General features: G+C 51.8%; 1 protein-coding gene across 10 annotated transcripts in view; it reads left to right on the top strand.

Annotated features, from left to right (window-relative positions):
• The window catches only part of KCNT1 (potassium sodium-activated channel subfamily T member 1), an 83,974-nt gene that overhangs the window by 31,198 nt on the left and 26,462 nt on the right, over positions 1-26,314 (top strand). For 2 of the 10 annotated variants that reach the window (XM_050320224.1, XM_050320222.1), the window contains exons 1-2: positions 11,346-11,931; positions 21,669-21,710. The exons of 7 other annotated variants lie outside the window; for them this stretch is intronic. In XM_050320224.1, coding sequence (XP_050176181.1) covers positions 11,783-11,931; positions 21,669-21,710 — 191 coding nt within the window. In that variant the 5' untranslated portion in view covers positions 11,346-11,782. Of the gene's footprint in view, positions 1-11,345; positions 11,932-21,668; positions 21,711-26,314 lie in introns of those variants that run through there. One more of the 10 variants, XM_050320223.1, reaches the window with a different exon arrangement.

Here is a 26,314-nt window from a genome sequence, read left to right as displayed (position 1 = left end):
TTTGTTCCAGCACTGCTGAGACAGTATGAGAGACTAACACAATCATTTTCTGGCCTAGCGTAAGCTTTCTGGCCTCTTCTATGTTGATAATCACTGCGGCCACTGCTTTTAGGCACCCAGGCCAGCCTTTGCTTACTTCGTCCAATTGTTTGGAGAAATAAGCTACAGCTCTCTTATGTGGTCCCAACTGCTGTGCTAGAACTCCCAGAGCCATCCCCTGCCACTCATGGGAGAATAACCAAAACGGCTTAGTTACATCTGGAAGACCCAAGGCTGGGGCTTTCATGAGTTCTTGTTTCAGTCTTTTAAAAGCTCCTTCTGCCTCGGGAGTCCAGGTTAAGGTACTCGTAGTCTCCTTTAGTAAGTCATATAGTGGTTTGGCAAGTATTCCATATTGATGAATCCATAATCAGCACCATCCTGTCATTCCCAGAAAGGCCCGCAGATCTCTTACCGTTTCTGGTCTGGGCATCTGACAGATGGCTTCTTTTCTTGCTGTGCCTAGAGATCGTTGTCCCCTGGAGATTTCATATCCCAGGTATATCACCTTTTCTTGTACCAGCTGTGCCTTTTGTAGAGAAACTCGATATCCACTTAAGCCCAAAAAGTTTAGCAGGGAAATAGTCCATTCAATGCACTCCTCTTCTGTTTCAGTTGCTACTAATAAATCATCTACATATTGTAGAAGGGTACCATTTCCCAGTGGCCTTTCCCATTGTTCTAATTCTTTGGCCAATTGGTTTCCAAAAATCGTGGGACTATTTTTATATCCCTGCGGTAACACAGTCCAAGCTAGTTGAGTCTTTCTCCCTGTTTTAGCAGATTCCCATTCAAAAGCAAAAATTTTCTGGCTTGTCAGAGCTAAGGCTAGGCAAAAGAATGCATCTTTTAGGTCTAATACTGTGAACCATTTTAAATTTTCCCTCAATTTGGTTAGAAGAGTATAGGGATTTGCTACGACCGGGTGTAAAGTTTTTGTAATTTCGTTCACTGCCCTTAAATCTTGGACTAATCTATATGTCCCATTCGGTTTCTTAACAGGTAGGATTGGTGTATTGAAATCTGATTCACACTCTACCAATAATCCTAGTTCTAGAAATTTCTCTATTATTGGTTCAATTCCCCTTCTATCTTCCAACCTCAGCGGGTATTGTTTTCTTACTACCGGTTTTGTTCCTGGTATTAACTCAATATTAATAGGAGCTGCTCGTTTTGACCTTCCAGGTACATCAGTAGCCCATACTAGTGGGTATACTTCACTCATAATGCGTTCAATGCTATGACTTTCAGGTTTTGGTTCTATATAGCTGATTGTCAAACTTAAAGCTGCTATTAGTTGTTCATCATTTACTTGAAATTCAAGTTTATCTTTATTGAATTTTATTACAGCCCCTGAATTCTCTAATAGGTCTCTACCTAGTAGAGGCTTTGGAGAATTTGGTAAATACAAAAATTGATGAATTCCCATTTGTTTCCCAATTTTGTATTTAATAGGTTTTAGAAAGTAGGCTCTTTCTGGTTGGCCTGTCGCTCCCACGACCTGTACAAATTCATCACTTTTGGGTACCAATTCTTGATTTAAAACCGAAAATGTTGCTCCTGTATCTATTAAAAAGTTTAATTCTTTTTCACCTTCCCCTAGCTCCATTTTAACCAGTGGGTCTGCTAGGGAACGACTCACCGGTCCCCCTCATTCACTGTTCTGATGTGCAATGGTAGCGATTGCAGGTTTCTCTCCTAGCAGAGGACAATCTCGTCTCCAGTGTCCTATCTGCCAGCAATTAGCACACTGATTTGGTTTTATCCCAGGCAGATGGGGTTGAGATTCTCTTCTCCCGCTCCCTTTTGCTGGGTAACCTCTACCTCTGCCTCTGGTATTGGATTGTGGAGGCTTTACATTTGGGGTTGCTACTACTGCTGCCACTATTCGAGCAAACCTTTTATCTTCCTTTTTCTTCTCTTCTTTATCTCTGTTGTTATACACTTTCCAGGCCTCGTTCATCAATGTTTCTAGGTTTCTATTTTCCGGGTGCTCAAGCTTTTGCAATTTCCTTCTGATATCTGGGGTGCATTGTCCCATTACTAACCCCAATAACTGTTGCTTCCCTTCTTCCGATGCTGGGTCGAGGGGTGTATACTGTCTCATAGCTGTCCTAAGTCTATCCAGAAATTCTGAGGGGGTTTCATCTTTCCCCTGTCTGACATCATATAGCATTGTCCAGTTGATGGCTTTAGGTATTGCATTTCGCAGACCAATTGCTATTAGCTTTCTATATTGCACCAGCCGCCCATACTGGACTGGATTATTCGGATCCCATTCTGGGTTTCGATTGGGGAAAACTACGTCTACTCTTTCTGGTAGTAACGCAGCATGCTCTCTTCCTGTTCTTAACACGAGTTCCTTTTCTGTTTCTGTTAATTCTGACAGCATTACCTCTATGTCTTCCCAATCAATATCCTGATTCTTTGCCAGTAATTCAAACCTCCTGGCTACTCCCTCTGGATTCTTTCTGAAATTTCTTACCTCTTCTCTCCAGCTATTTAGATCGCTTGTTATAAATGGTACTTTTATTCGTGCCTGTTCTCCTGCAATAGGCATTATCCTTCTGAGGGGAGCTATCATATAACCTTCGTCTCTCTCTTTCGCTTCCTTCCGTGCTGCCGATCTAGTATAGTATGAATTGCTAGTCCCTTCCCCAAGATCTTTCTCCTGGGTTTCGAGATCTATTTTATTCTTTCTCTTCCCTGTTCTCTTTTTCTGTTTTTGTTCCTCATTCTCAGTTTCCGATCCTTCCGCCAAATCATCCTCTATTAACCCTCTGGCATGGTTTACACAGTCCAGCCGCCTCTCCTTCTGTGTTTGGACGAGACGCTGTCTACGCTTAACCCGCTCTGAGACACTGTCCTCTTTGTCCTCCTCTGTCCCTTGTATCTCTCTTTTATCCTCTATCTGAATGACTATACTCAATTTCTGTGAGTTGTCTGCTTTTTGTTCTGGCTAACTATATCATCATCATCACTGCATCTTAGTTCAGGGAAGCTACCCCCCTTTCTGGTGCTCCCTGATCCTGGCAGGCAGCCTGGTCCTGGCGGGCCGCCTGGACTTGGCGGGCTGCCTGGACTTGGCGGGCTGCCTGATCTTCGTGAGGTGTTTTCATCTCTTGGCGTACTGCAATCTCCTCTCAGTTTAGGTGGGCTATTCTTTCTTTCCCGATTTTCTAGCCCCAAGCCCACCTAGTCTCCAAACTGAGAGGACTACTCTCTTCCCGGTAAGTTTCTGAGCCTTGTGGACTATTCAGCTTCTGTGATCCGCTTTCTCTCCCGTAACTCTCCGATCTTGCTGGGCTACTATCTTCCCAGCTGTTTTCTAATCTTTGGGGGCTGTAACCGTTCTTGGACCTGTCTTGTTCTAGTGACATATCTCCCAACAGACTAGTGTCTCTTTCGCCTCCCCTTCGCTTGGGCGGAGGAACCCCATATCCTGGCGCGAATGGCTGATACTCCCATAAGCTTATTTCGCTCTCTTTTCCGCTATCCCTCCTCGTTAATTTAAGGCATTGCTGTCCAATACTACAGGCATCACAGCAACGCTGCTTAGGTTTTAAGTTTTTCTTATCTTTCTCTAAGGCCAGTACCAGGGGATCTTGGGGTGCTACATTCACCCCACACTCCTTCTGCCACTCTGGTTTATTCCTCAAGGTGAAGAACATATCGCAATACATTACTTCGTCCCATTTGCCTAGCCGACGGAGGAACAACATGAGTTGTAAAATTGTGTTGTAATTAATTGTTCCCTCCGGAGGCCATTTTTCATCATCATCCAACTTATATAGAGGCCACCACTGTGTACAGTATTTTAAAAGTGTCTTTTTACTTATGTTTCCCCCTGGAATTCCCCCTAATTCTTTCCAATGCTTCAAGACACACCCTAAGGGGGTCTTCATGTTTATATCTTTACTCTGCTGGCCTCCCATTGCTGTTTTTCTAAATCTATCTCTTTGTTTTAACCAGATTTTTTTTTTTTTTTTTTTTTGTCAACACTTCATACACACAGTTTCCAATCGCTTCGTCCGTCTCTGGCCTGGCTTCTCGCGAAGAACAGGAACCGCAGATTAGGACTCCGCACTCACTTCGTGCTTATTTGCACGTCTCACTCACACGCATTCACACCTGTACACTTTTAGATGAAACGTTCTTACCTTTTAGCTTTTTCTCTTTTTCTGTTTTTCTCTTTTCTTTTTTTTTTTTTTTTCTCTTTTCTTTTTTTCCTTTTTTTTTTTTCTCTTTACATTCCAAAGCCCTTTCTCGAGAGCAGCTATTGGAACCGCTCCCAGAGATTGGCACCACTCCCAGAATTTATCAAAACCTTCCCAGACGTTTGGAAATAATCCCAGATTAGTTAAAACACTACAACAGATAAGCGATACTACAGACAAGCGATACAACAGACAAGTTTTGCCGGCAAACTTATCCGCTCTGGTGGGACTCTAACCCACGATTACCTGGAAGCCCACCCCGAGGCCGGGACTCTAACCCGAATTTTTTTTGGGACTCTAACCCAAAATACCTGGGGGTGGCCAAATCCAGGCCGGGACTCTAACCCGTAGGGGATTATATGCTGGGGCGTCCCCTCAGCGTTCCCCTGGGGGTAACGTCTTACCCCCGTCTCAATAGAGCGCTTTCTATTCCGAAAACATATAAAGCAAAACACAATAACGTATAAAGCAAAACACAATAACATATAAAGCAAAATACCTCTTAATTTAAAGCAGGAGTTCTTGTCCGCCGTCGCACGTAGGTCCGAGGGGTCTGAGGAGTCTCTACCGACAAAAATCCGCCGGCAGGGCCCAGAGAGTCCCTAGACCCCCAGGCCCCGGCTCAGGAGGACTAAAACCTCCTGCCTGGCTCGCCAAAAATGATGCCGAAATTTTGCCCCAAAAGGCACGGAGAAACTGCTTTAGAGACAAAGTTTGTTTCTTTAAAGCAGGAGGTATTTTATTGCAACGCGTTGGGAAGCTCTCCAGGTCGCCCTGGGCAAAGAGCTTCGACGTGTACAATCAGCATAGCTCTTTTATACAGTTTTTGAGTATAGGATTACAACACAATCATGCATATTCATTAAATTGCAACATCTAGTTGTAATATTCATATGAAGGCGGAGTCTGGGCGGAGTCTTCAATTTGGGGAGATTTCACGGTGGGAGTTCCTGTTGCCTTCCTCTGGGCGGGGGTCGTGTGTGAGTCTTCCTCACTGTAAACTTCTGAACTTTCTTTCGATCTTCTCCTTTTAAGGCAGTTTTGGCAAACACAATAAGGTCAGGCTGACTTTTGGCTCATCCTACGATTTGCTGAGTTGCTTTCTCTGTGAGGAATGCAGCTATCTCTCTAGGACTGCTCTAGGATTCGCTGAGTTGCTATGCCAAGGACTGCCTAGTTTCCTAATGTTAAGGTTTTGAAATTTCTCTTACAATTTTGTGTTAACCTTTTATGTTTCAAAGTTTTAAGTGAGTGGCTTCAGTGTTTTCTTACTTTACATAATTTTTCCATCTCTCTCCATCAGCCCAGCTCTTCAAAGGCTTCCTTCTGTTTCCAGCTCTCTTGCTGCTGCTCAGTACACTCTCCTCTGCACTTTCCAAGGTGTTCCTTCTTCTCCAAAACCCCAGTGCTCTGGTTTGTTAGGGAAGTCTCCCAAACTCTGCTGAGGAGATGCAGGGAGCTGCTGCCTGGTGCTGTTTTGGTTGTGCTGCCTGGCTCTGTTGCCAAGACTAAAGAGGGGAAGGGAGGGAACAAAACCCAGCCAGTGAATTTCTACCTGTGTCATGCAGATCTTCCAGGGGCCTGGTGTTTGCTGCAGCACTGGTTGGCAGCTGTGGGGTGGTGGCAGTGGTGGCAGTGAGTATCGGTGTTCCCCTGCTCCAGGCTCTCTCCTGGTGGGTTTCTGTGGTGCTGAGCACCCTCAGGAAGTGCAGTGGGGATGGAGCAGCCCCCCAATCCCACTGTGGTGGGAAGTAGTCCCACAGGGCAGTGAAACAAGGAAACTCGTGGAGGTGAGTCCCTTCCGAAGGTGGTCGTGGCTCCAGTTGAGACTCCAGAACAGGGACAGGGAATTTGGTACCGTTGTGATGTTGGCAGTAACACTCAGCCCAGCTGCTGTCCCAGCCAGCCACTGTGATGACAGAAATCCCTGCAGTTTTGTGAACTTTTCCTGAAATGCTTTTAATGACAGTTTAATAATAACACTTTAGCACTTGGTACAGAGCTCCTCACCCCTGGAACTGAAACGCTTCGCTGCGAAGGGCAAGGACCATTATCCCCCGTGTTCACAGGGGGGAATAGCTGGTGTTTCGTTTGTGAGAATAATTATAACGAGTGGAATTAATCAACTTCTCGTAGAAATGGTGTTGCTTTTTAAAGACAAATGCCAGGGAGGAGTCCTAGATACAAAGGAGAGCTCACAGTGGTGTCGATCCATCTGACAGCTTCTCGGGGAACTCGTCAGAGCCTGCGGTGCAAAGGCATTAACCCTGCCAAGGGAGGGTGTGGAGGGAGCAGAAACCAGGGAAAGTCAAGGCAGGAGAGGGCACAGTGTGGATTTGCTTGGTGAGGGGGCACTTCCAAGAGCTGCTGCTGCCCTAAATCCCGTGGGTGTTGCTCCCTCTGCCCGTCCCCTCTCCGGCTGCTCAAAGCCCCGTTGCTTGGGAATACTCTCCTGGACTGTCCTCTGGGTCTTGGTGTGCTCCATGTAGTGCATGGAGAAATTCCACTGAAATAATTCCTTTAGTAATGGATTCCTTTCTTAGCTGGAGGGCTCAGAGAGGCTGTGACCCCTTACAAGTTCCTGTGAAGTCACTGAGTTTTGGGGCTTTTTTTGTTTTCCTTCCTCTCTGTCCTGCTCTGCATCCCCCTGGTGCCCCTTGGCCCTCTGCAGACTGAGGGAAAAGGACTGATTCCTGTGCTGAGCCCAGGGTGATAGAGGCTTGTTTTGGCTGTGACCTCTTGGGGTGAAAGTGGCAGGCACTATGAATAATAATAATGGGAACAAGGGTGGGGAAATCCCTTTTAAACCCCGATTTTCATTGCACAGCTCATCCCTGAGAAAGTCCTGCTGGCTCTCACAGCAGTGCTGGGCTCCTGCTCCCAGGCCATGGGCCAGAGAGGACCTTCCTCTGCAGGCTAATGGAAAGAAAATGGAGAGGAATTTTTTAATTGACTCAGAATCAATGGGTAAAGTATTCTTTAAGCACTTTTATTAATAAATATATACATCCTCGCCATCCAGAGAGGGTTGCCAAGCACCTCCTGTATATTCTAATGTCTGCAATCTGAATTAATCAATGTATTGGTACTGCATTTTTGACTGTAAAAGGAATGAAGCTCTTTGGGTTCAACCCTCTGGTGAGGAAGCAGAAGCTCCATCTCCTGTGATTTTAGCTTCTCACTGGAACAGAGAATGATTAGTGAATGTTAAAAAACCAGCCCAAATCTTCAGATTTCCCCAAAAATGTGGCCATTTCCAGGCAGCTTTGTTGCAGGGGGATGTGTCTGCTGGTGTTTGAAGTGGCTTGGTGCTGGGCTGGCTGCAGGAGCCTGGCTGGGGAGGGGAGGGGAGGGGAGGGGGTGATTGCAGGGCTCTGCCTGAGCCTCGGCAACCTCCAAACATTGGCAGCTCCTGAAAAGCAATTTTGCAAAGTGCCTGGTGACAATGTAGGGCATCCCCTGGCAACTCCAGGGCAAAACTGATGTGTGTGAAAAAACACTTCAGCAAGAGGCTGGGCCAGGGGGATTGTGGCATTTGTCAGAGTATTTGTTGTGCTCTGGAGTTCATCGAGCCGTTAGTGTCGTGCTGTGGCATTTGTTGGGGTCTTGAAACGTAGGAAGTGCTTGTGGCAGTAATAAATGGTGTGGGATCTTGTTTTTCCTTGGTGGTGTTAAATAAAGGGAGATCAGGGGTGCCCTGCCCAGGCAGCAGGAACACAGAGCAGCCACAGGGGCCGTGCAGGGGAAGTTGATTTTCCTAGAGCTGCTTGGCCAGTGGTCAACAGAACCAGGGGCTTGCTGGAGGGATAATAATGAACCTTAATGACTGTCCAGCTCAGGCTCCCTTGAGTTAACACTCTCTGTATGAACACAGCCCCTCTTTAGAGCAGCAGCTCTGCCCTGGCTGATAAGGTCTCCCATGAGGTGCTGGTGTGGTCAGGAGCTGGTTTTGTCTCCTGGCAAAATGTGCTTCCCTACCCTTCCCTTCCCTCTTGTGGGTTTGGAATTGCCTTTCAAGGTGACTGTTGAAGATTTTTAAATACCTTAAAGTGGCTTTTCCTTGCAGAAGGCTCTGCACACTTGACACCCTTGGGTGGTATCTCAGCAGAACAGGTTTGTTTGCCAGAAGAATAGGAGAAAAAAGCCAACCCCTTCCCGTTTCATCAGCCAGTCCTAATGCACTGGGTCATGCTTTATTAATAATAAGTTGAATATGTGCATGAAAGGAGTTCTGGCAGTCGGGGCTGAAACCAACCTGGATGAGAGGGAGAGTATTTAACAGTGCAGTTGCTGTGGATTCAATTAGGAGCAATGAAGAATCTCCTTCTTTCTAAATCTCGTTTTCAGAAATATTATTACCCCTGCAACTGCTGCTCAGCAATTCCCAGCCATCTCCCCAGCCCCCGGCACAGCAGTGGTCTCTGCATAATGTAGACACCGAAATGAGAAATCAGCACTTTGTAATGGGCTCTCAAACTAAAATTAAACATCGATTTCCTGGCTTGCAGTCAGATGGTTGGCATTCAGTTGGCCCTGGGAGTGTTTCTGGACCAGAGGCATTCCTGCTCGGACTTTGATGTTACCGAGGTTGTGCTTTGTTGATTTTTTTTCCCTCCTGGATTCCCTTGGAGAACGTGCTGTTCAAACAAGGTGCTTGGTGCCCCTGGACTCTGTGGGTTGGGAGCACGGCTGAAAACGTCCCTGCAGGGCTGGCTCACCGAGCTGTGCCTCAGGTGGCGCTTCCAGCCACGGCTCTTTCTAGGAACGGGCTGTTCCTCAGCCAGAGTGAGTGTTCTGGGGGTGCTGGATGGACTGGGCTGCCTTTGCTCTGAGTTCCAGCTTTACTCCTTCTCCTTCAGCCGCTCCTCCTGGACACCAGCGCTCGGTGACCGCCGGGGGGGAGGTTTGGGAGGGGAGGCGCTACCTGTGGGTCTTGGGGTGAAGTGGGGAGCACGTTGCATTGCTGAGAGAGGGATGTTTTTCTGACAGAGCTACAGCAAAGGAGCTGCTTCAGCAGCTCAAGGCAGAGCTGAGCACTCTGAGTCACTCTGTGGGCTCATCCAGCCTGGCAGATGTTCCCTGGCATCGGGCGACCTCTTTTCTGCCTCAGAGGGGAAGGGTTGCTCAGACCCACGGCCCTGTTGGCATCTCCTGGTGTCGGATCATTTCCCCCTCTCTGGTTTTCCTGGCTAGGTTTGTGTTTAAGTGCTTGACAGAAGAGGTGACTTCATGGAGGGGCTCCTGCAGGCAGAGTTCCTGGAGGGGTTCTTTGATGTGCTTTTTGTCACCTTATACCCAGTGAAAGTATGGCAGGAGGGTTTCCATTTTCCATTAAAATTCCCCAGGTCTTTCCCTAATCCCTCCCCTGTTCATGCTGCTCTGTGATGGCATTAGTGCTGAGATGATAACTTAAGCATAAGCCACTTTTCACATCTAATCTCAATCCTAAAATTAATGTTCTTCTGCAGTCAGGAGTACAATAGAATGTTGAATTCTCCCCAAAAAGAGAGACCTGATTGCCCCCCTCCCAGTGGCTCCTGTGGTCCAGGAGGATTCATCAGACCCTGAGCTGGGCACACTGCAATCCAGAGGGCTGACAGCAGTGATTATACTTGGGGTTTGAGAACAACACCCTGAAGTAAAGAGATATGGAGCAATAAGTTGAAGATGAGGCTGAATCAAACCATGAAGCAGAAAGGAATGACTCGGGTAGGAAATGAATGCACTGAGCTAATGAATCACTTTGAGGCAAAACAAGAAATTAAATGTACTCTGAAAGCTGGCACATTAGCAAATGGGCTGTGGGTTTTTATCCATTTTACTTTTCAAAATGCTGAAATAAAGGAGGTTGTAGGATGAAATCCCATTAAGAAATAATGCCCCGAGTAGGGAAACAAGGATTTGGTTAACAGGAAACGGGGGCTTTGTTTCTCTTCCCAGAGCAGCCGGGAACTGCCTCTGTGTCGTGGGGGAAATCATTGTTGGGCACTGATCTCTGGGGGAAGAGCAGAGCTGGTGGTGCCTGACAGCTCCCTGGGGAGGGAGGGGAAGGAAAGGACTGGCCTTTGCTTCCCAGAGGTCTGTCAGGACAGCGGTGCCGAGTGCTCCCACAGCCTGGTGGGATTATGGAAGCGTGTGGTGTGATTGGGGCACAGAGCTGGTGCCAGAAGGGATTGTCAGGGAAGTGCTTTGAGTCCCAGATTTCCCATTCCAGGGCAGCTCCTGCCCTCTCCTCACAGCCAGCCTTTGCACAGCTGCCGTTCCCGGGCCCTGGGAAGACCCTTCCAGGTGCCAATTTTAGAGAAACCCTGCGGTGAAGCCGAGTTATTTGCACTTGTTCGTGTGGTGATGTCCTGCTGGGATCAGTCCCTGGATTTACTCTTGCTTTCCAGCCTTCAGTGGGGCAGCATTGCCCCCCCGGCTGGGCCGTGGGGCAGCGTTGGCGGGAGGTGTTGTCACGCCGTGGGGTGGGGTGGGCGTGACTCGGGGTGACGGTGGCAGGCCTCGGGGTGATGTCACCGTGCTGGGGGTGACGTGGCAGAGCTGGGGTGGTGTCGGGGCCGCCGCTGTCCGTGGTGCTGGGCCCTGTGCCCCACCCAGCGCTGCAGCACCGTGCAGGGCCACTGGAAGATGCGCTTTGTTGTGCCATCGAGCACGAGCAGGGGGGCAGCTGTGGACTGGTGGCATTCCCAGAAGAGGGTGGGATACATCACCCTTTCCCTCTCTTCCCCTTTCCAATCCCGCCTGCACTGAGGGACTCGAGGGGTATCACCTGCTCAGTTCTCCCCTGGCTGCAGTGAATTCTCTTTTCTGTTTGACATCTTCAGAGGTCGATGCCAAGCACCTTCAAGGAGCAGCAGCTTTTGTTGTCACCTGAAGAGGGAAATCTGGGTCGCCCTGGGCCAGGTAACGGGCACCTGCCTGGCCAGGTGAGCAGTGCCTGAGTGCCAGCAGCGAGTTCCTCTCCTCTGGGTTCACACTGGGTGCTTTTAGGAGGGGGCCTTGCTCTGCTGCTTTGTGTGTGCGAGCCAAGCCCGCTGAGTCTGTTCCCTGGCACGCAGTCCACGCTCTGCTCTGTACACAGAGGAATGAGATAAAAAAGCTTCCTCCCCCTCACGTTGCTACTGAAAAACAGGGATGGGGGAAAAGAAAATAATCCTTCAGCCCCTGCCCTGCCTGTGGTGATAAGAGCAATGCAATCTTTTCTTTAACCGAGGCAGGGCAGTTTCATTATCCGGCAGACAAAGCCCTGTCAGGGATTTCTGCATTGGGGAGGTTTTCTCGGTTGTTGTGCACCAAATTCGTCGCAGCAGCAAGGCCGGAGAGTTTGCCTTGACTCCCCTCACTACCAAAATAAATGTACAGGGCAGGATTGTTCCACTGAGCAGCCGTGACTGGGGAGAGAGAAGAAGGAAGGAGATGGTACGTGCCGACAGCTCTAAACTGATTGCGGTGAGGATTGCTATGTATGAGAGAGTTCAGGGGGGAAACAGGAGGGAGTCACAGAGGCAGCCAAAGCTCGCAGGATGGCGAGAGCCAAGCTGAAGAATTCCCCTTCCGAGAGCAATTCCCACGTCAAAACTGTCCCACCCGCGACGACAGAAGATGTCCACGGGGTGAGCCCCTTGTTGCCGTCTCGGAGGATGGGATCCATGGGGAGTGATGTCGGACAAAGGTATTGCAGGACTGCAGTGGTGCGTGGGGCGGGTGGGGAGGCAGCACCTTTTATCTTTTAAATGAGAGGGGAAGGGATTAGTGCCTCCAGAGGGGTGGTGGATCAAATCCTCCTCACGGAGCCACACCAGCCCCGAAGTTGTATTATGAAAGAGGGAGCTGGGGCAGGAGGAAGCCAGTCCCTTTAAATTTTTTATAAGTGCTTCTTGATTTTTTTATACGCCTAAAGCACGTCTGAACGGCAGCCTGAGAACGTGGGGCTGCCACACACCACTGTTAACTTGCCTTGCACCTTGTCTGTGCAGTATAAAGCCAAAGCTTATTTACACTGCTATCATCATGATCGGTGCTGTACAGTAGCACCATGATTGCATGGCAGGAGAGATGCTCCATCCGAGCAAGAATTGACTTGTAACTGCCATAAAAAAAAAATAAAAAAATAATTTAAAAAGCTGCTGTAGGAAATGCTGCAGCCTTTCTGCAAGCTCCCAGCTGAGCTCCCAGCCAGGAAGGAGCTGTTTTTTCAGGAGGATGGGAATGCTTTGCACTGCACTGGGATTACAGTGTTTCAGAAGGAGCCAGGTCCCCCCTAGTTACGATGAGGATTCCTATGTCACCGATCCCAGTCCTTGTTCTGTTCGTTCCATTTTCTGTTTCATTTTTTTCCTGCCATCTCTCCAACCTTTCAGCCCATCCCTGCTGCCTCCCCTGCCGGCAGGAACCGCCTCACCTGTGACTGTGTACTGTATGTCTTCTAGGATGTGATTTGGTGCAGATGAGCGTGGCAGGAAGGCTCCTCTGCCCATGGTGAATTTTACTTGTTTGGCTTTAGATTGGAATGAATTAACGCCTCAGCCTCAGTCTCCTGGCATATCTGGGGGAGAGGGTGGCACCCAGCCAGGAGGAGCAGCTGTGTCCCCGCGGGGGAAGCCGGGGAGGGAGGTGCGCGTTGCGGGAGCGCCGGCGCGGCCATTCCCGGTGCCGAGCCGTGCCGGGCACATGCTTCGGTCTCCAGGTCTGGGAGGCAGAGTCCTGGTGTGTCCCTGGTGTGATGTGCCAGCTCTCCAGATGGCACTGGTGCTGGTGCTCTGGTGGGTCTGACTTGGCCAGGCACGCGTGGGGAGCTGCGAGCGGGCACCGTGCGGGTGCCGTGGGACCAAACCCCTGGAGCTGGTCTGGGCTCAGCGCGTTTTGATGAACAGTCTGAGCGTGCTCCCAGTGCTGATCAGGCTGCTTGTGCTCTGCTTTTGTGTCTTCTCTCATTGCTTCAAAGAGACACCCAAGCTGGACCTGTTCTGGGGGTACCTGCACCTCTGAGGGCACATCCTGAGCTCCACTGTAGGCAAAGTCTTTGGAGAGAGCACTTCCTTTCTGTGCCATTCCAGGTGCTGGTGGTGCACCCCTCAGGGCAGGGCCAGTGGCTGTGGCTAGAAAAATACAATTGGGCACTCTTTCAAGCTCATTCCAACCATGCTAATCAGCTGTGATTAGACAGGCAAGAGGGGCTTCTCCTCTCCAGCACTCAGGAGCTCGGTGGGTTCCTGCCCAGGACCGGGGAGCCAAATCTTCATCCCAGGGCTGACCTTCCTTGTCGTGGGAGCACAGCATAAAGGAGGGGTGCTGCAAGGCATCCTCAGATCTGGGGGGGGCAGCAATTCCAAAAATCATATTGCTACGGTGTTTTAATGGACCCTTGACGAAGGCCAGCGTGCAGAGCACACTGGGGTACCTCAGGGCTGTGTGAAAGACCTAACTCCCCGAGTTTTGCTGGAGTTTTGAGTGTTTGCTGCAATCCTGTTGTCAGGAGCCGATGCTGTGAGGTGGAGAAGTTGGTGGAACACTTCAGTGCTCGTGTGCCTGCGGGCAGAGCCCTGCGAGCTGCAGCTGTCTGGGTTCCCTCCTTCCCTGGGTGCTGCTCCCCAGACAATGAGTTGGCAGTTAAGATTTGTGCACTTCTCTTCCACCGCCTGTGCAAGCCACAAAGGCAGGAAGATTGGTTTGGAAGTGATGAATAGGGCGTTTGAGGTGCTTCATCTCCTCCAAAGCCAGACGCGAGCAGCGTTATCAAGTCGGCAGCGACAATTGTCACTGGGAGTTGGGAGTGAATTACCAGGTGATGGTGGAAGGAGATGTGTGTTAGAGGATGTTCTCAGGGATGCAAATGATCTCTCCAGATGACTGAAGCCAGTGAAATAATTCTCACCTACTTTGTTTACCTCCTTACTCTGTCTCTTAGTCACTGCAGCACCTCAAAGCTTTCAGGAGTTCCCAGTCAAAACAGAAGGAAAGGATTTGAATTCATCTGAGGAGAAACCACTCCACAGATATGTATTGGAAGGCTAAAAGGGGACTTCAGGGCTGTCCCTGGGCATCCTGGATAAAGATTTTTTCCTGTGGGTGGAAAACTGTGTGCGGGGTGGGACCAGCCCAAGCTGCCCCTGTGGAAATATCTCCCACTGAAGAGGCTTGGAGCTACTTCTGTACCTCAGGAACTGCTCTGAGACAGGGTTGGAAGCAGGGCAGCCTTTAGGCTATGCCAGGGAGGGCAGGCTCAGCTGCAGACCATCTGCCTGGGCACTGAAACTCTTCTGGCAGCCAGAGATAGCGACTGGAGAAGCCGGGAGAGGCTGAGCCTTTCCCTGCGAGCCGGCTTTTTCCTGAGGCAGGTTGGTTCCCTGTGCCTTGTGCTGGGAGGGATTTGAAAGGGAAAGGTGTGATGGGGAGCAAAGCCAGAGCAAAGCCCAGCTGTGCTCTCCGTGGAGCGCTCTGTGTTCGGGAAGAAGCTGCTGGTGGGAGGCAGGACGTGCAAATATCTCTTGGATCCCGTTCCGTGGGCCGCTGATCTCCCTGGAACACCGGAGGGGTGGGTTTAGAAACACAAACAAACGTTTTTACAAGATAACCATGTCCTGTTTGTGCAGCTCTCCTGGAAGCAGGGGAAGCTCTGCCTGTCCCAGGGAACAGTGGTATTCCAGTGGGAGTTGCAAACATTCCCTTTAGGTATCTGCTTTGGACACTCTGCCCCAGGCCTTGGCAGGGCTGCGTGTCCCCCCCTCCCCTCCTTGAGCTGTGTTTGTTGAGCTGCTGAAACCTGAACTGCTGAGGTCTGGGGAAGAGAATTAGCATTGCAGAAGAGCTGGGATTGGAGAGGACCCCGGAGGGCTCTGCTCCAAACCTGCTTAAAGCTGGACTGGCTTTAAAGTTGTCCCTGCTGGCTCAGGACCAGCCCTGCTGAGTTCTGAACATCTCGCTGGAGGTTTCTCAGCTTTTCTGGGTGCCGGGTGCAGGCTTTGATCACTCCCAGGGGGAATAATTTTTCCATCTACATTCTTGTACCTGTTCCCTCCTGTCCCTTCTCTGTGTGTGTGTCCCAGAGAGGGTTGATTGCTGCTCACCCATCGGATCCTTCCCTCCCTTTCTCCTTCGGGCTGCACGTTCCCACCTCCCGCAGCCTTGCCTCGTCTCTGGGTTCGAGATATTTTTGGCAGGAATAAATGGGACTCTGCTTCAGCCCTGTTTACAGTCAGCAAGGTGGCTGGAGTCTCCTCTGAGGCAAACAGCAGCACTCTGCTGGGGCAAGTTTGCTGGGAGGTTTCTTGGAGGTGAAGCACTCTGGGAGGTGAGGAGCTCTCCCAAAAGCATCTGAAAATGGAATTTCTGTTCGATCGATGTTTGTTCCCGCCAGGGGCAGCCGGGTATGAACAAACAGGTCTGGCTCGATGTGTTTTCATTGCCTGGCACTTGCACACAAGGAGAACACAGGCAGGTCCAGTCTGGCCAGTGAAACCATTGCAGCTGCTGTGTCCTTGCAGGTGGCTCTCTGGGGAATGTTCTCCGGAGCAGCCTGGACACAACTCCCAGTCTGAACCATCCCCGTGCTGTGCTGCTGAGTGCCCTCCCAGGGGGACAATAACTCAAGAGCTAATTTATTTCTTTTTAACATCTCCTTAACAAAAGCTTTGTTGGGGAAAGCGCTGTCAGGGCTGTATCTCTGCCCTCAGCCAGTGCCATGTGCTGGTTGGGCACCTCCGCTCCCGGTGAGGAGGATTTGGGCAGGAGAAATCCTGTGCCAGGGATGTTCCCTGTGTGGGGGTTTGCTCACCCTCTGCCCTGCCAGTGTGTGCTCCAGCCTTGGGTCTTCTGCTGCTGCTCTCCTGGCTGTGGATGAGGGTTCATCCCAGGTATTTGAGCAGTGCTGAGGCTGGAGAGGGTTTGGTGATGGGAGGATTTCTGCATCTGTGCCAGCCCTGGCTCCTGCACTGCTGCTCGCTGAGCTGGGACTCAGCTGCCACTTTGGGAGGGAGGGCAGGAACTGGTTTTGCTGTGAGAGCCTTGATGGGGATGACCCCAAACAGAACCTGGTCCCTTGTCCGTGGTTCCCATCCCTCAAGGCCCTGTCCCTGTGTGCACACGCTCTGGCACAGAGTGTTTGTGCCCTGGGCCAGGGGGTGATGCCACCCCCTGAGCTGGGTGCTGGAGGGGAGCAGGCTGTGGTGGGGAAGTGCTGAGCTCTCCTCCCACGGCCGCCAGGGAGCTGCCAGCACTGCTGAGAGTGTCGGTGCCCTACATAGCAGTGCCAGGCAGGCACCATCCCCACCCGAGGATGCCACGCTCGGCGCAGCACCCGGGCTCTGCCTCGGTTTATTTTAGATCCCTCGTTCCCACCAGGTCCCATCAGGGCACAGGGATTAGCATGTTCCTCCTCCAGGGGAAGGCTTTCCTGCTCGCTGGAAGAGCAGGATGCCAGCCACGACCACCCCTCTGAGAGGGCACTTGGGGCCGTGCAGGAGGTCTCATAGCCCCCCTCCAAGCTCATGTCCAGTCCTTCCCCCACAAGGATCACTCACTTCTCAGGACTGCAGGAACTCGTTCAGCTCATCAGCAAAGGCAGGGAGCTGTGTGTCAGAGCAGCCTCAGGATCTGGAGGGCATTTGGCAGTGAAAGGAGGTTGTAGCCAAGTGGGATCGGTCTCATCTCCCAAGTAACAATCACTAGGACAAGAGGAAACAACCTCAAGTTGTGCCAGAGAGGACTTAGATTGGATTTGGCCTAAAACTTCTTCACCAGAAGGGTTGTCCAGTCCTGGCACAGCTGCCCAGGGCAGTGGTGGAGTCACCATCCCTGGAGGGATTTAAGTGACGTGTGGTTGTGGCACTTGGGGACATGGGTTAGTGGTGGGCTTGGCAGTGCCAGGTTAACAATCAGATTTAATGATCTTAGACATCCCTTTCCAACCTATGATTTTATGGTTCTGGGGGAGGCCCAACTTTCTGGAAGGGAGCTGCAGGCAGTGCTGGACAGTGGGCTGGGAACAGCTTGTCCGGCTGCAGCGAGTGACGCTGCGGCTCTGGCGCCGCGCCTGCTTCTTCCAAACTTTCTGTGTTCTAGTTGTGATCCGGGTTTTGCAGAGGAAAGCCAAGGAAAAGTACCTCTGGGATGAAGGAAGCACCTCGAGGAGGCAGCTGAGCCCAGGCTGCCTCCCTGCCTGTGTGGATGCTCTGCCTCCGGTGGTGGAAGGGCTTGTCCGTGTGGCGCTTCTCCAGCTGTCAGCCTGGTGGCTTTTCCAGGTGCCCACCAGCACAGCTTGCTGAGCTTCCTCCAAACCAGGGGTGCTGGGGGCTCAATCCCTTTCCTTGGGTCATCCCTGCTCCATCCTGCAGCCGGGAAGGCGAGCTGCCCTTCTCCTCCTCTCCCCTCCCCTCCTGCACGTGTTTGTGAGCAGGACGTGTGCACCTTCCTCTCCCTTTCCCCTTCCTCTTTGCTCGTTCCTTCTCCCCCTCTTTACTTTCTTTTTTCATCTCCTTCCATCTGTCCTTCTCACATCAGGCTATTTTGGGATGAGTTTCTCACTGTCAATATGGTAGGAACCGTGGTGCAGCTCATGTCTTTGGAGGATGAGCAGCACTTCAGGAAGCCTTCCCAAGCACTTACCTTGCTTGGCTCATCTTAACCCCCCCTTGCCTTGACCCTGTCTTGAAGGCATTTTGAGAACCAGGGTGAAAAGGCCTTAAATCCTTCCCCTGGCCTGAGGAGAAAGCCATCACATTTAATGCCATTTTGCCCTGCTCTCCAAACGTCTCTGAGCCTTGCAAGTGGTTATTAAGCAGCCTGAAGCCAAGTGTGGTGTTGGCAGGTCATTCCTTGTGTCTTTGTAACTCTCAGAGGCTTTAAGTCAAGGCATGATTTTGGGGTTTTTTTGTGTGTTTGGAAATGATGGCTGTAAATTGAATAAGGAGATGCAGAACCAGAGGTGAATTTTTAATACTCTTCGTTTACCAAAACTCCAGGAGGCAGCGGAGAAGTCACAGGGCTGGCAGGGGGTTTGCTGGGAAGGGAGCAGGGCTCTCTCTGTGAGCTGGGCTGAGCTGCTGCTGTGCTTTGCTGCTCTCTGCATCTGAGCATCCTCGAGCACTTGAAAGGCAGGGACAGTTTTTAGCCTCAAATTATCTGCATGAGGCAGATGAGCCAAGCGCCACTCAGATCCCGCAGCGCCCTGGCAGGGCTGGGAGCAGGGCTGGGGCTTGGGGTGGCTGCCTGCCTTCCCTGGAGACAAGGGGACTGGCTCTGCTACCCAAATTCTTGGGGTACTGGGGCCCAGGGGTGCTGTTCACGTCCCTGCTCAGCTCCAGGGAGCAGAACTGCTCTGCTGGAGGAGGCAGATGAGGTGGAAGGTGGCTGCTCAGCCGAGGAGCTGCCTCCAGCATGGGTGGGCAGGTGATTGCTCTCCCTTTTTACATAAGCAAGGTTTATTATGGCTTCTGTTCTAATAATAAATGTGCCTTTGTCTCTTCACCTCCTAATAAAACCTTTCTGTTCTGTAAGGGGCTGCAGCTTGAAAGGTGGGGGCAGACATGTCTCTGGAGCAGCGAAGTTCCTTCCCCCTCTGCTCCTCTCCTTTCTCCCACCCTTCCCTGCTCTGCCCTTCGCCCTGGGAGGTGCTGCTTGTGCCAACCAGGAGCTTGGCATTGTGCTTTAATGCTTAGCAACCCCAGGAGAAGGGGCCTCAGCTTTCCCTGTCCGGGTATGGCATTTGCCTCCCAGGTCCTGGACTCCAGGAGGGAGCAAAGGTCGGGCTCCCAGCCTGTGCCACAGTTCTTTTCCATGCTAGGAATGAGATGAGTTGAGGTTTGTCTGCACAGGGATACCCAGGGAGGCAGAACTGGAGGAAATAAAGAGGTGAATTTAAAGCAGATTATCTAAAACACATTAAAAGCCAGCGCAACCTTTCTGCTGCCGTTAAATGGCTTCAGCTCTGCCTATTGCAAATCACTGGTAATAAGTTTTGGGATCTGGAAAACAGCTGTTTTTCGGATGAGATTTGGAATGATTTTTAGTTTTCTTAGAAAAATTTCCGTGTTTTCTCAGCGATTGGACTGTTTACGAGAATTTGGGGTGCCCGGTGGGAAGGAGGAGTCCGGGGAAGGTGTTCTGGGAATCCTGCTGGCTCATCCCGGTGCTCTGGAAGCCACAGTGGTGCCAGACCTGCAGGGTCTGCAGGACCCCACGGGGCTGTGTGATTAAATGTGCTTCTGCTGTTTGGTTTTCAGGAGTGCTCTTGTGCACTGGGGAGCTGCAGCTGGAATGAGCCCCTTCCCGCCTGCCAGCTGGCACCAGATTAGGAGAAAACCAAATCATCCGCTGATTCTTTCCCCATAAACATCTCTGTGAGGCATAAAAGGCTACTGTTCAAAACCAAACACAAGTGGAGGGGCTTGAGCAGCCCCTGCTGCTAACGTGGGATAATCCAATTTGGCAGGAGGGAGGCTGAGCTGGCTCCTTCCCGGGGGCTGTGCCTGCCTCTGGTCTGCAGCTGCAGAAAATCTGGGATGGCTGGCAGCAGTAAATGCCAGGACTGCTCTGAGGCACAGCACAGCTGATGGACCCACCCCAGGGCTTGTTCTTGCTGTGAGGGACCACTTGGTGTGAACTTGCTGCTCCAGGAGGGTTGCACAGGAAAGCTGGAAATGAGCAGGGAAGAGTGAGAGGCAGGTGGGAGAGGCTCAGGAGTTGAGAGTGTTCAGCCCAGAGGAGAGAAGGCTCTGGAGGGACCTTCAGCACCTAAAGGGGCTCTGAATGCTGGAGAGGGACTTGGGATAAGGGCCTGGAGTGCCAGGACAAGGGGAATGGCTTCTCGCTGCCAGAGGGCAGGGTTAGGTGGGATATGGGGAGAAATTCTCCCCTGTGAGGGTGGGCAGGCCCTGGCACAGGTTGCCCAGAGAAGCTGTGGCTGCCCCATCCCTGGAAGTGTCCAAGGCCAGGTTGGACAGGGCTTGGAGCAACCTGGGCTAGTGGAAGGTGTCCCTGCCCATGGCAGGGGGTGGAATGAGATGAGCTTTAAAGTCTCTTCCAACCCCACCCATTCTGTCATTCCATGATTATGCTGCTTTTAAGGGAACTGATAAGCACAAGATTTGTCCTGTTTACCCCCAACCCCTCCTGCCCCACGGCCCCCCAAGAACTCCCCATTTAGGCTTGGGGGACCCTTCTCCTTGTGCAGCCTCCTGCTCGTGGGAAGTGGGGCTGTGTCTGTACAACATCACCTCACCCCCCATCGAATCCCTGCTCCCTCCTGCCTGGCTCCATCATCTCTCCCAAATGGAGCATCTCCTGCGGATTTTCCCAGGTCTGAAGGGTGGGACACTGCTGTTGGTGTCCCCTGGGGTGGTGGCTCCAGTGGGAACATCTTGTGCTCCCTCTGAGCCCCCCCCTGCAGCCCTCACACGGATCAGAGCCGAGGAGCACAGCAAAGTAAATCACGGTGTGGGGAGGCTGCTCCGTGTGCCCGGGAGCTGAGGGATGGATCCGCTTCCTTTGCACTCCCATTTCCACTGAAATGTGGATTTATTGCTTTGATTTAGTTTTGCACCGGGCTGGAGTGCTGGGGCCTCATAAAGCAAAAGCAAAATACAAGAAAAATCTTTATGAGCTGCAGGTGCCCCGCTGGCCTGGATGGTATTTCTCGTTTGTCCTGGCTCGTGGTAAATAAGGAGAGGAGAGAGGGCACTGCTGGAGCAGGGAAGGGCTGAGGCTCAGCTAATGCTGGTGGTGATGGGGACCCAGAGCTATCCCAAGGATCTCTGGAAGAGCATCATTTTTGCAAAGGGAATGTTTCCCTTTGCAGCTGTAATTGGTGTGTGCTGCCTGTCTGTCTGTCTGTGGGATGTACAGTACATGAGCACAGGCCCTTTGCCTCCCACCCACTCACATATTTCTTTCTGTTCTTCTTTCTCCCCTTGCCCTCACCCCCCTCCCCCTTCCCCTCATTATTCCTTTCTCTTATTTGATTCTATTTGATTCGATTTCTTTTTTATTTTATTTTATTTTCCCCTTCTCTGCTCATCACTTTTGTCTCTAAAACCAGCCCAGGAGAAACACAACGTTGAGTTCCTAAAAACACTCCCCTCAACCCCTAAAAACACCGACCTTCCCAAGCCCAGTTTCTCCGCAGGGAAAGCGTGACGCTGATCAGCGGCAGAGCAGCGATGCCGGTTGTGAGGCTCACTTTAAAAAAAAAAAAAATTTAAAAAAAAAAGGCATAAAAATTGCTTTTATCCACGGAGCTGAGTCCTCAAAGGGGCCACACATTGGCAAAGCCACCAGAGCATCACTGGTGTCCCCTCAGGTGGGACTGGGGGGTGACGCCCGTGCCTCGGTGTCGGCACGGCCGCGGTTGTTGTGCCGGTTTCCCCCGCCGGTGGCTGTGCCTTCCCTCACTGCTGTGATGCTCTCGCTCTGTAGGCCTCACGCCGAGGACTTCAGCGTGGATTCCTCCTTCTCACAGTAAGTTCTCCGCGTGTTTTTCCCCGCGGGAAGGGGCGGGGGCTGTCGCTCTGCCGACAGGGAGGAGCCAGCGGTGCTCTCCGGATGGCAGAAAACCAGGTGCAATTTGGGGGGTTTGTGTGGTGTGTGTGCAAAGTATTTTGGTGGTGAGCCAAGTATTTTGGGCAGTAGCTGCTGCTGGGAACAGTGGTCAGACTTGGCTTTAAATCAGTGATGTATTAAGGGTGGATGCTCCAGGTGTCCAAGGCCACCTTGGATGGGGCTTTGAGCAGCCTGGTCTAGCAAAGGTGTCCCTGCCCATGGAACCAGAAGACTTTTAAGGTCCCTTCCAACCCAAAGCAGCCTGTGATTCCATGGTTATTCTCCTTTGAGGCACCAGATTTGGTCATTACTGCTCTTGGCACCGAGGAGTTGTGTATGGGACCAGCAAACCCTTCTGAAATGATCCCCACCGTGGGGAAGATTATCTGCACCCAGGGACTGGCAGGTTTCTTGGGGAAGGAGTGATATCCTTGGCACCAGATTGTCCATTACCCATTAACCATGAGCTCTGTGCACAGACCCTAATTAAACAATGCAGATTCATCAGCACAGGCAATTAGAGGAGCAGACTCATGAGTGTCAGCCTCCAGTGTGGCAAAACAAATAAGCTGAACAAAACACAGCGTGTTATTCCATTGCTGCCTCCCTTCTTAGGGGTTTTAATCTTTTAAAACTATTATAATTATTTTATTGAGAGCAAGTGGTGCCACTGCCCAGCCACGAGCAGCATCCAGACCTTGGATGGGATTATATTGGAAGGGACCTTAAACATCATCTCGTTCCACTTTCCTGCCATGGGAAGTTGTGAGCTTCAACTTGAACCCCTGAGTGTGTCCCTGCTTCCTCCAGGGCTTGGTTTGGTGCCTGGAAATGAGCCCTGCAACTGCTGAGTCCAGTTGGAGAGGGATTGCAGCTGCCTTCAGGGAACGAGGAATCGATAAAAATCCCATTCTCATTGCAGTGTCCTCCCTAATAAAAAATAGTGTGTGTGTATATATATATATATATATATATATAAAAAAAAAGAAGAAGAACGAACAAAAAGTCCAGCAGGAGATTTCTATCATTACAGGTTCATGAAGCCTTTCCTGGCTGGCCAGAGCCTGTGTCCCAGCTCAGTGCCCTCAGCCTGGTGCCTCCTGCCCAGCCCTTGTCCCACTGGTACATGAGTGGTTGTGTGGATGAGTTCAGGGAATTGCTCTTCTCGTGGTGCAAGTTGAGTTGTCCTGAGGACTGGCCTGTGAAGCCAGCCTTGGTCTTGGCAGAGTTTTTCCAGAAGTGGCTGCTTGGAGCTTGCTTTTCACCCCCCAAAAACTAAAACCGCAGCGTTGCTGCTGGAGCCAGGATGACATTACCTGCACCCAGCTGGGTTTAATTTGCTGCAGAGTGGTTGGCAATATCAATTCTTTCTCTGGGCAAAAATCACTCTCCATAATAAAACAGGAGATGGGTTTTTGCCTGAGTTATTCCCGTGGTAAATGAACAAAATCTTGGAGAAACAAGTTTTTGAGCTTGTGGGGCACGGCGTCCTGGCTCTGTGTGCGGCGTGGCTGTTGATGTGGGACTCCATTTTGCTGATCTCTGTTTGTGATGTGTCTCAGCATGTGCTCTGTCAGGAGCCCAGGCAGCTCAGCAAACTCATTCCTGGGGATGCAGGAGCTGGTGGGAAGAGCTGGCTTTCCACAGGGCTGGGACAGGGCTGTGGTGGATGGGACAGTGCTGTGGTGGTTGTGACGGTGCTGTGGTGGATGTGGTGGATGTGACAGTGCCATGGTGGATGTGACAGTGCCATGGTGGATGTGACAGTGCCATGGTGGCTGTGACATTGCCATGGTGGCTGTGACAGTGCCATGGTGGCTGTGACAGTGCCTGTCAGAGGCTGCTGTGGGACCTACTGAGCACCTCAGCTCTGGGCAGTGCCCTGATCCATCGGGATCGTCTGGGACCCCGCAGAAGGAGCAGGGAAGCAGCTTCAGTTTTGCACCTACTAAGGGATGTGGGATGAGAGTGATACACTAAAAATGGGTGGATTTCCCCTGTTTGGAGTACTTGGCCTATTGGACAATGCAGTCTCTGTCGCTGCTCTCCTCAGTGCTCTCCTGCACCTCCCAGGTGCTGAAACTCTCTTCACTCTGAGACAGCTCTCCCCTCTCCCCTTCCCTTGGTGGCCAGGGGGGCTCTGCCCCTCAGAGCAGGAGATGCAGTGATGCCCTGCATCCCCATCCCTCCCTGGCTGCTTTGGGCTTGCTTGTTTAAAGATGTGCCAGAGCTTTGCTGCCGCAGTGAGAGCTTTCCCGGCTGTTTGGTGGTGCCCTGGAGAAGCCAAGGCGTTCATGCTGGGCACAGCATCAATCCTGCCTGGCTGCTCCACAGGAGGGGTGAACCCACACGTCCCCCTGGCCGATGAGGGACCCCTGGGGTGGGGGGTGGGGGGCTCGGAGCCGTTCTCTGCACGCTGGCTGGTTCAGCCCTGCCGAAACCACAACCTCCCTCCTTTGAGTAATTGTTCAATTACTGCTTGTGGAGCGTGGGGGCAGCTTGTTCCCTGTCTCTCCCCTTGGCAGGCAGCCAGGTTGTCTGTGTGCAAGCAGCCTGTACAGCTATTCCCACTTTTCCATCTCCAAACCCTGCACCGGGAGTGGCTCGTCGCGCTGCCGAGCCGGGAGCTCGGGTGGGAAGGGCTGGAGCTGCCCCCCATCATCCTCTGCTTGCCCTGGGATAGGCAGAGGATGGCAAACACAGATCACAGAGGGGGTCAGTGTGGCAAAGCTCAGCGTGGCACCTGACTCACTGCAGCTTCTGTACCCAAACATCTCTTAGCAGCGAGAAAACAGTGGGAAAAAGGGAAAGAGCATCCCCAGGGCAATCAGGAGGGCTGGAGGTGCAGGAGGTGTGCCTGGGTAGTCAGTGTGGTTGCCCTCAGCAGGTACCTGAGGCTCAGGCTGGCTGCTTTGGTGGTTTGGGAAGGCTTTGGGAAGCAGCTCAGGTTCCCCTGGTGCCCGGCTGGCGCCGGCTGCTCCGGAGGCTGAGCGGGAGCGGAGGCAGCCTGGCCATGGCATGGTGCCCTCACAGCATCCCTGTGCCCTTGGCACAGCGTCCTCTGTGCTCCCTGTGCCACAGCATGCTGGCACAGGACGTGCTGCAGCCCTGCACACCCAGCCCTGCTCCTCACCTGCCTGTGCCCCTGTGCTGGCACCCACAGCCCGTCCCCGGGAGCCCCCCTGGGCCAGCAGCAGAATTCCCTAAATCCAGCCTTGGCCACAGCAGCATTCCTGATGTATTTGATCCAGGTGGATTTGCACAGAGGATGCAGAGCTGTCCTGTGGGCTCTGGGGTCTCACTTGGGACTGCACTGCCTTGGCAGAGTATTACAGAGATTTCTAGGATTTTCCTGGTTGGTTTGTTTGTTCTTTTTTTTTTCCCCTGAGAAATCTCTGAACAGTCTCCTTTGCATCCTGCTGCAGGATGGGGGAAATTTCTTGAGAAATTTCCTGGATGAGGTTTGGAGCAACCTAGTCTAGTGGAAGGTGTCCCTGCCCATGGCAGGTGGTTGGAATGGGATGAGCTTTAAGGTCCCTTCCAACTCAAACCATTCTAGGATTCTGCTGAAAACAGCATTCCTCACCCAGCTGAAGTGTGAGGGCAAGGAGCTAAAAACTAAGATTTTTTTTTTCTTTCCTGTCAAGGGGAATATTTATTTGAAGACACATTTCTCCTGGCAAGAGGTGCCTTATAAAACACGGCAAAAACAACCTTGGGCACCCAAGTCCTTCAGAAAGGAGCAGCGTGGCTTGGGGCAGGTCCCAGGGCAGGGCTGGCAGCTCCTTCCCTTGGCTGGCTGGTGGATTTTGGAGCTGGATTTTGGAGTGGGAGGGGAGGGAGGGATGTCTCAGCTTTCAGGCCAAGCCCCAGCAGTTGTCACATGCCGTGGGGATCGGAGGGAGCTGCCTGTGCCCGACTGCCCATGTAAGTGTGCTGGGAATGCAGCGTTTGGGGGACATCTCCCCCCACCCCTGTCCCTGCCCACACTGCCCCCATGGGGGCTGCAGCTGGCTTGGTGTTTTGTTGTATTTCCCCCTTTTTTAAGAGAACTCTGTTTGTCCCCAGCTCCCTGGGGAGGGTGGGGGTGCAGAGCCAGGGCTGTGCTCCTGGGTGTGTGTTTTAACACCAGTGGGGTGGGATGTGCTCGTCCTGGTCTTTCACCCCGCACTTTTCCCAGCAAACTACTTTTGTGTCTTTTTTTTTGGGGGGGGGAACTCATCATCTTACAACAAATTGCCTCTAATCTTAGATTAATAAAGCACAATAAATAAGGGAGCGAGGAGAATGAACTCGCTCAGGCATTATGAAGTGCATAATAGCAGTAATTACACTTCCAAGCACAGGATTTATAAGGAAACTCGTGCCAGGATCGTTATCTGCACAGCCCTGGGGGGGTTCAGGGTGGGGAGAGGTGAGGGCAGAGGTGTGCTCTGCTGCCTCTCCCTGCCTGCACAGTGGATCGCTGCTAGTGAGCCTGGGAGCTGCCTGGGCTGGGCTGGCACCACCCTGCCTGGCCAGAG

The sequence above is a fragment of the Myiozetetes cayanensis genome, unplaced genomic scaffold (genome assembly GCF_022539395.1).
Source record: "Myiozetetes cayanensis isolate MyiCay16 unplaced genomic scaffold, myiCay2020 scf23, whole genome shotgun sequence".
Lineage (NCBI taxonomy): Eukaryota > Metazoa > Chordata > Aves > Passeriformes > Tyrannidae > Myiozetetes > Myiozetetes cayanensis.
The sequence above is the reverse complement of the archived record's forward strand: the minus strand, read 5'-3'. Positions and strand labels throughout refer to the sequence as shown.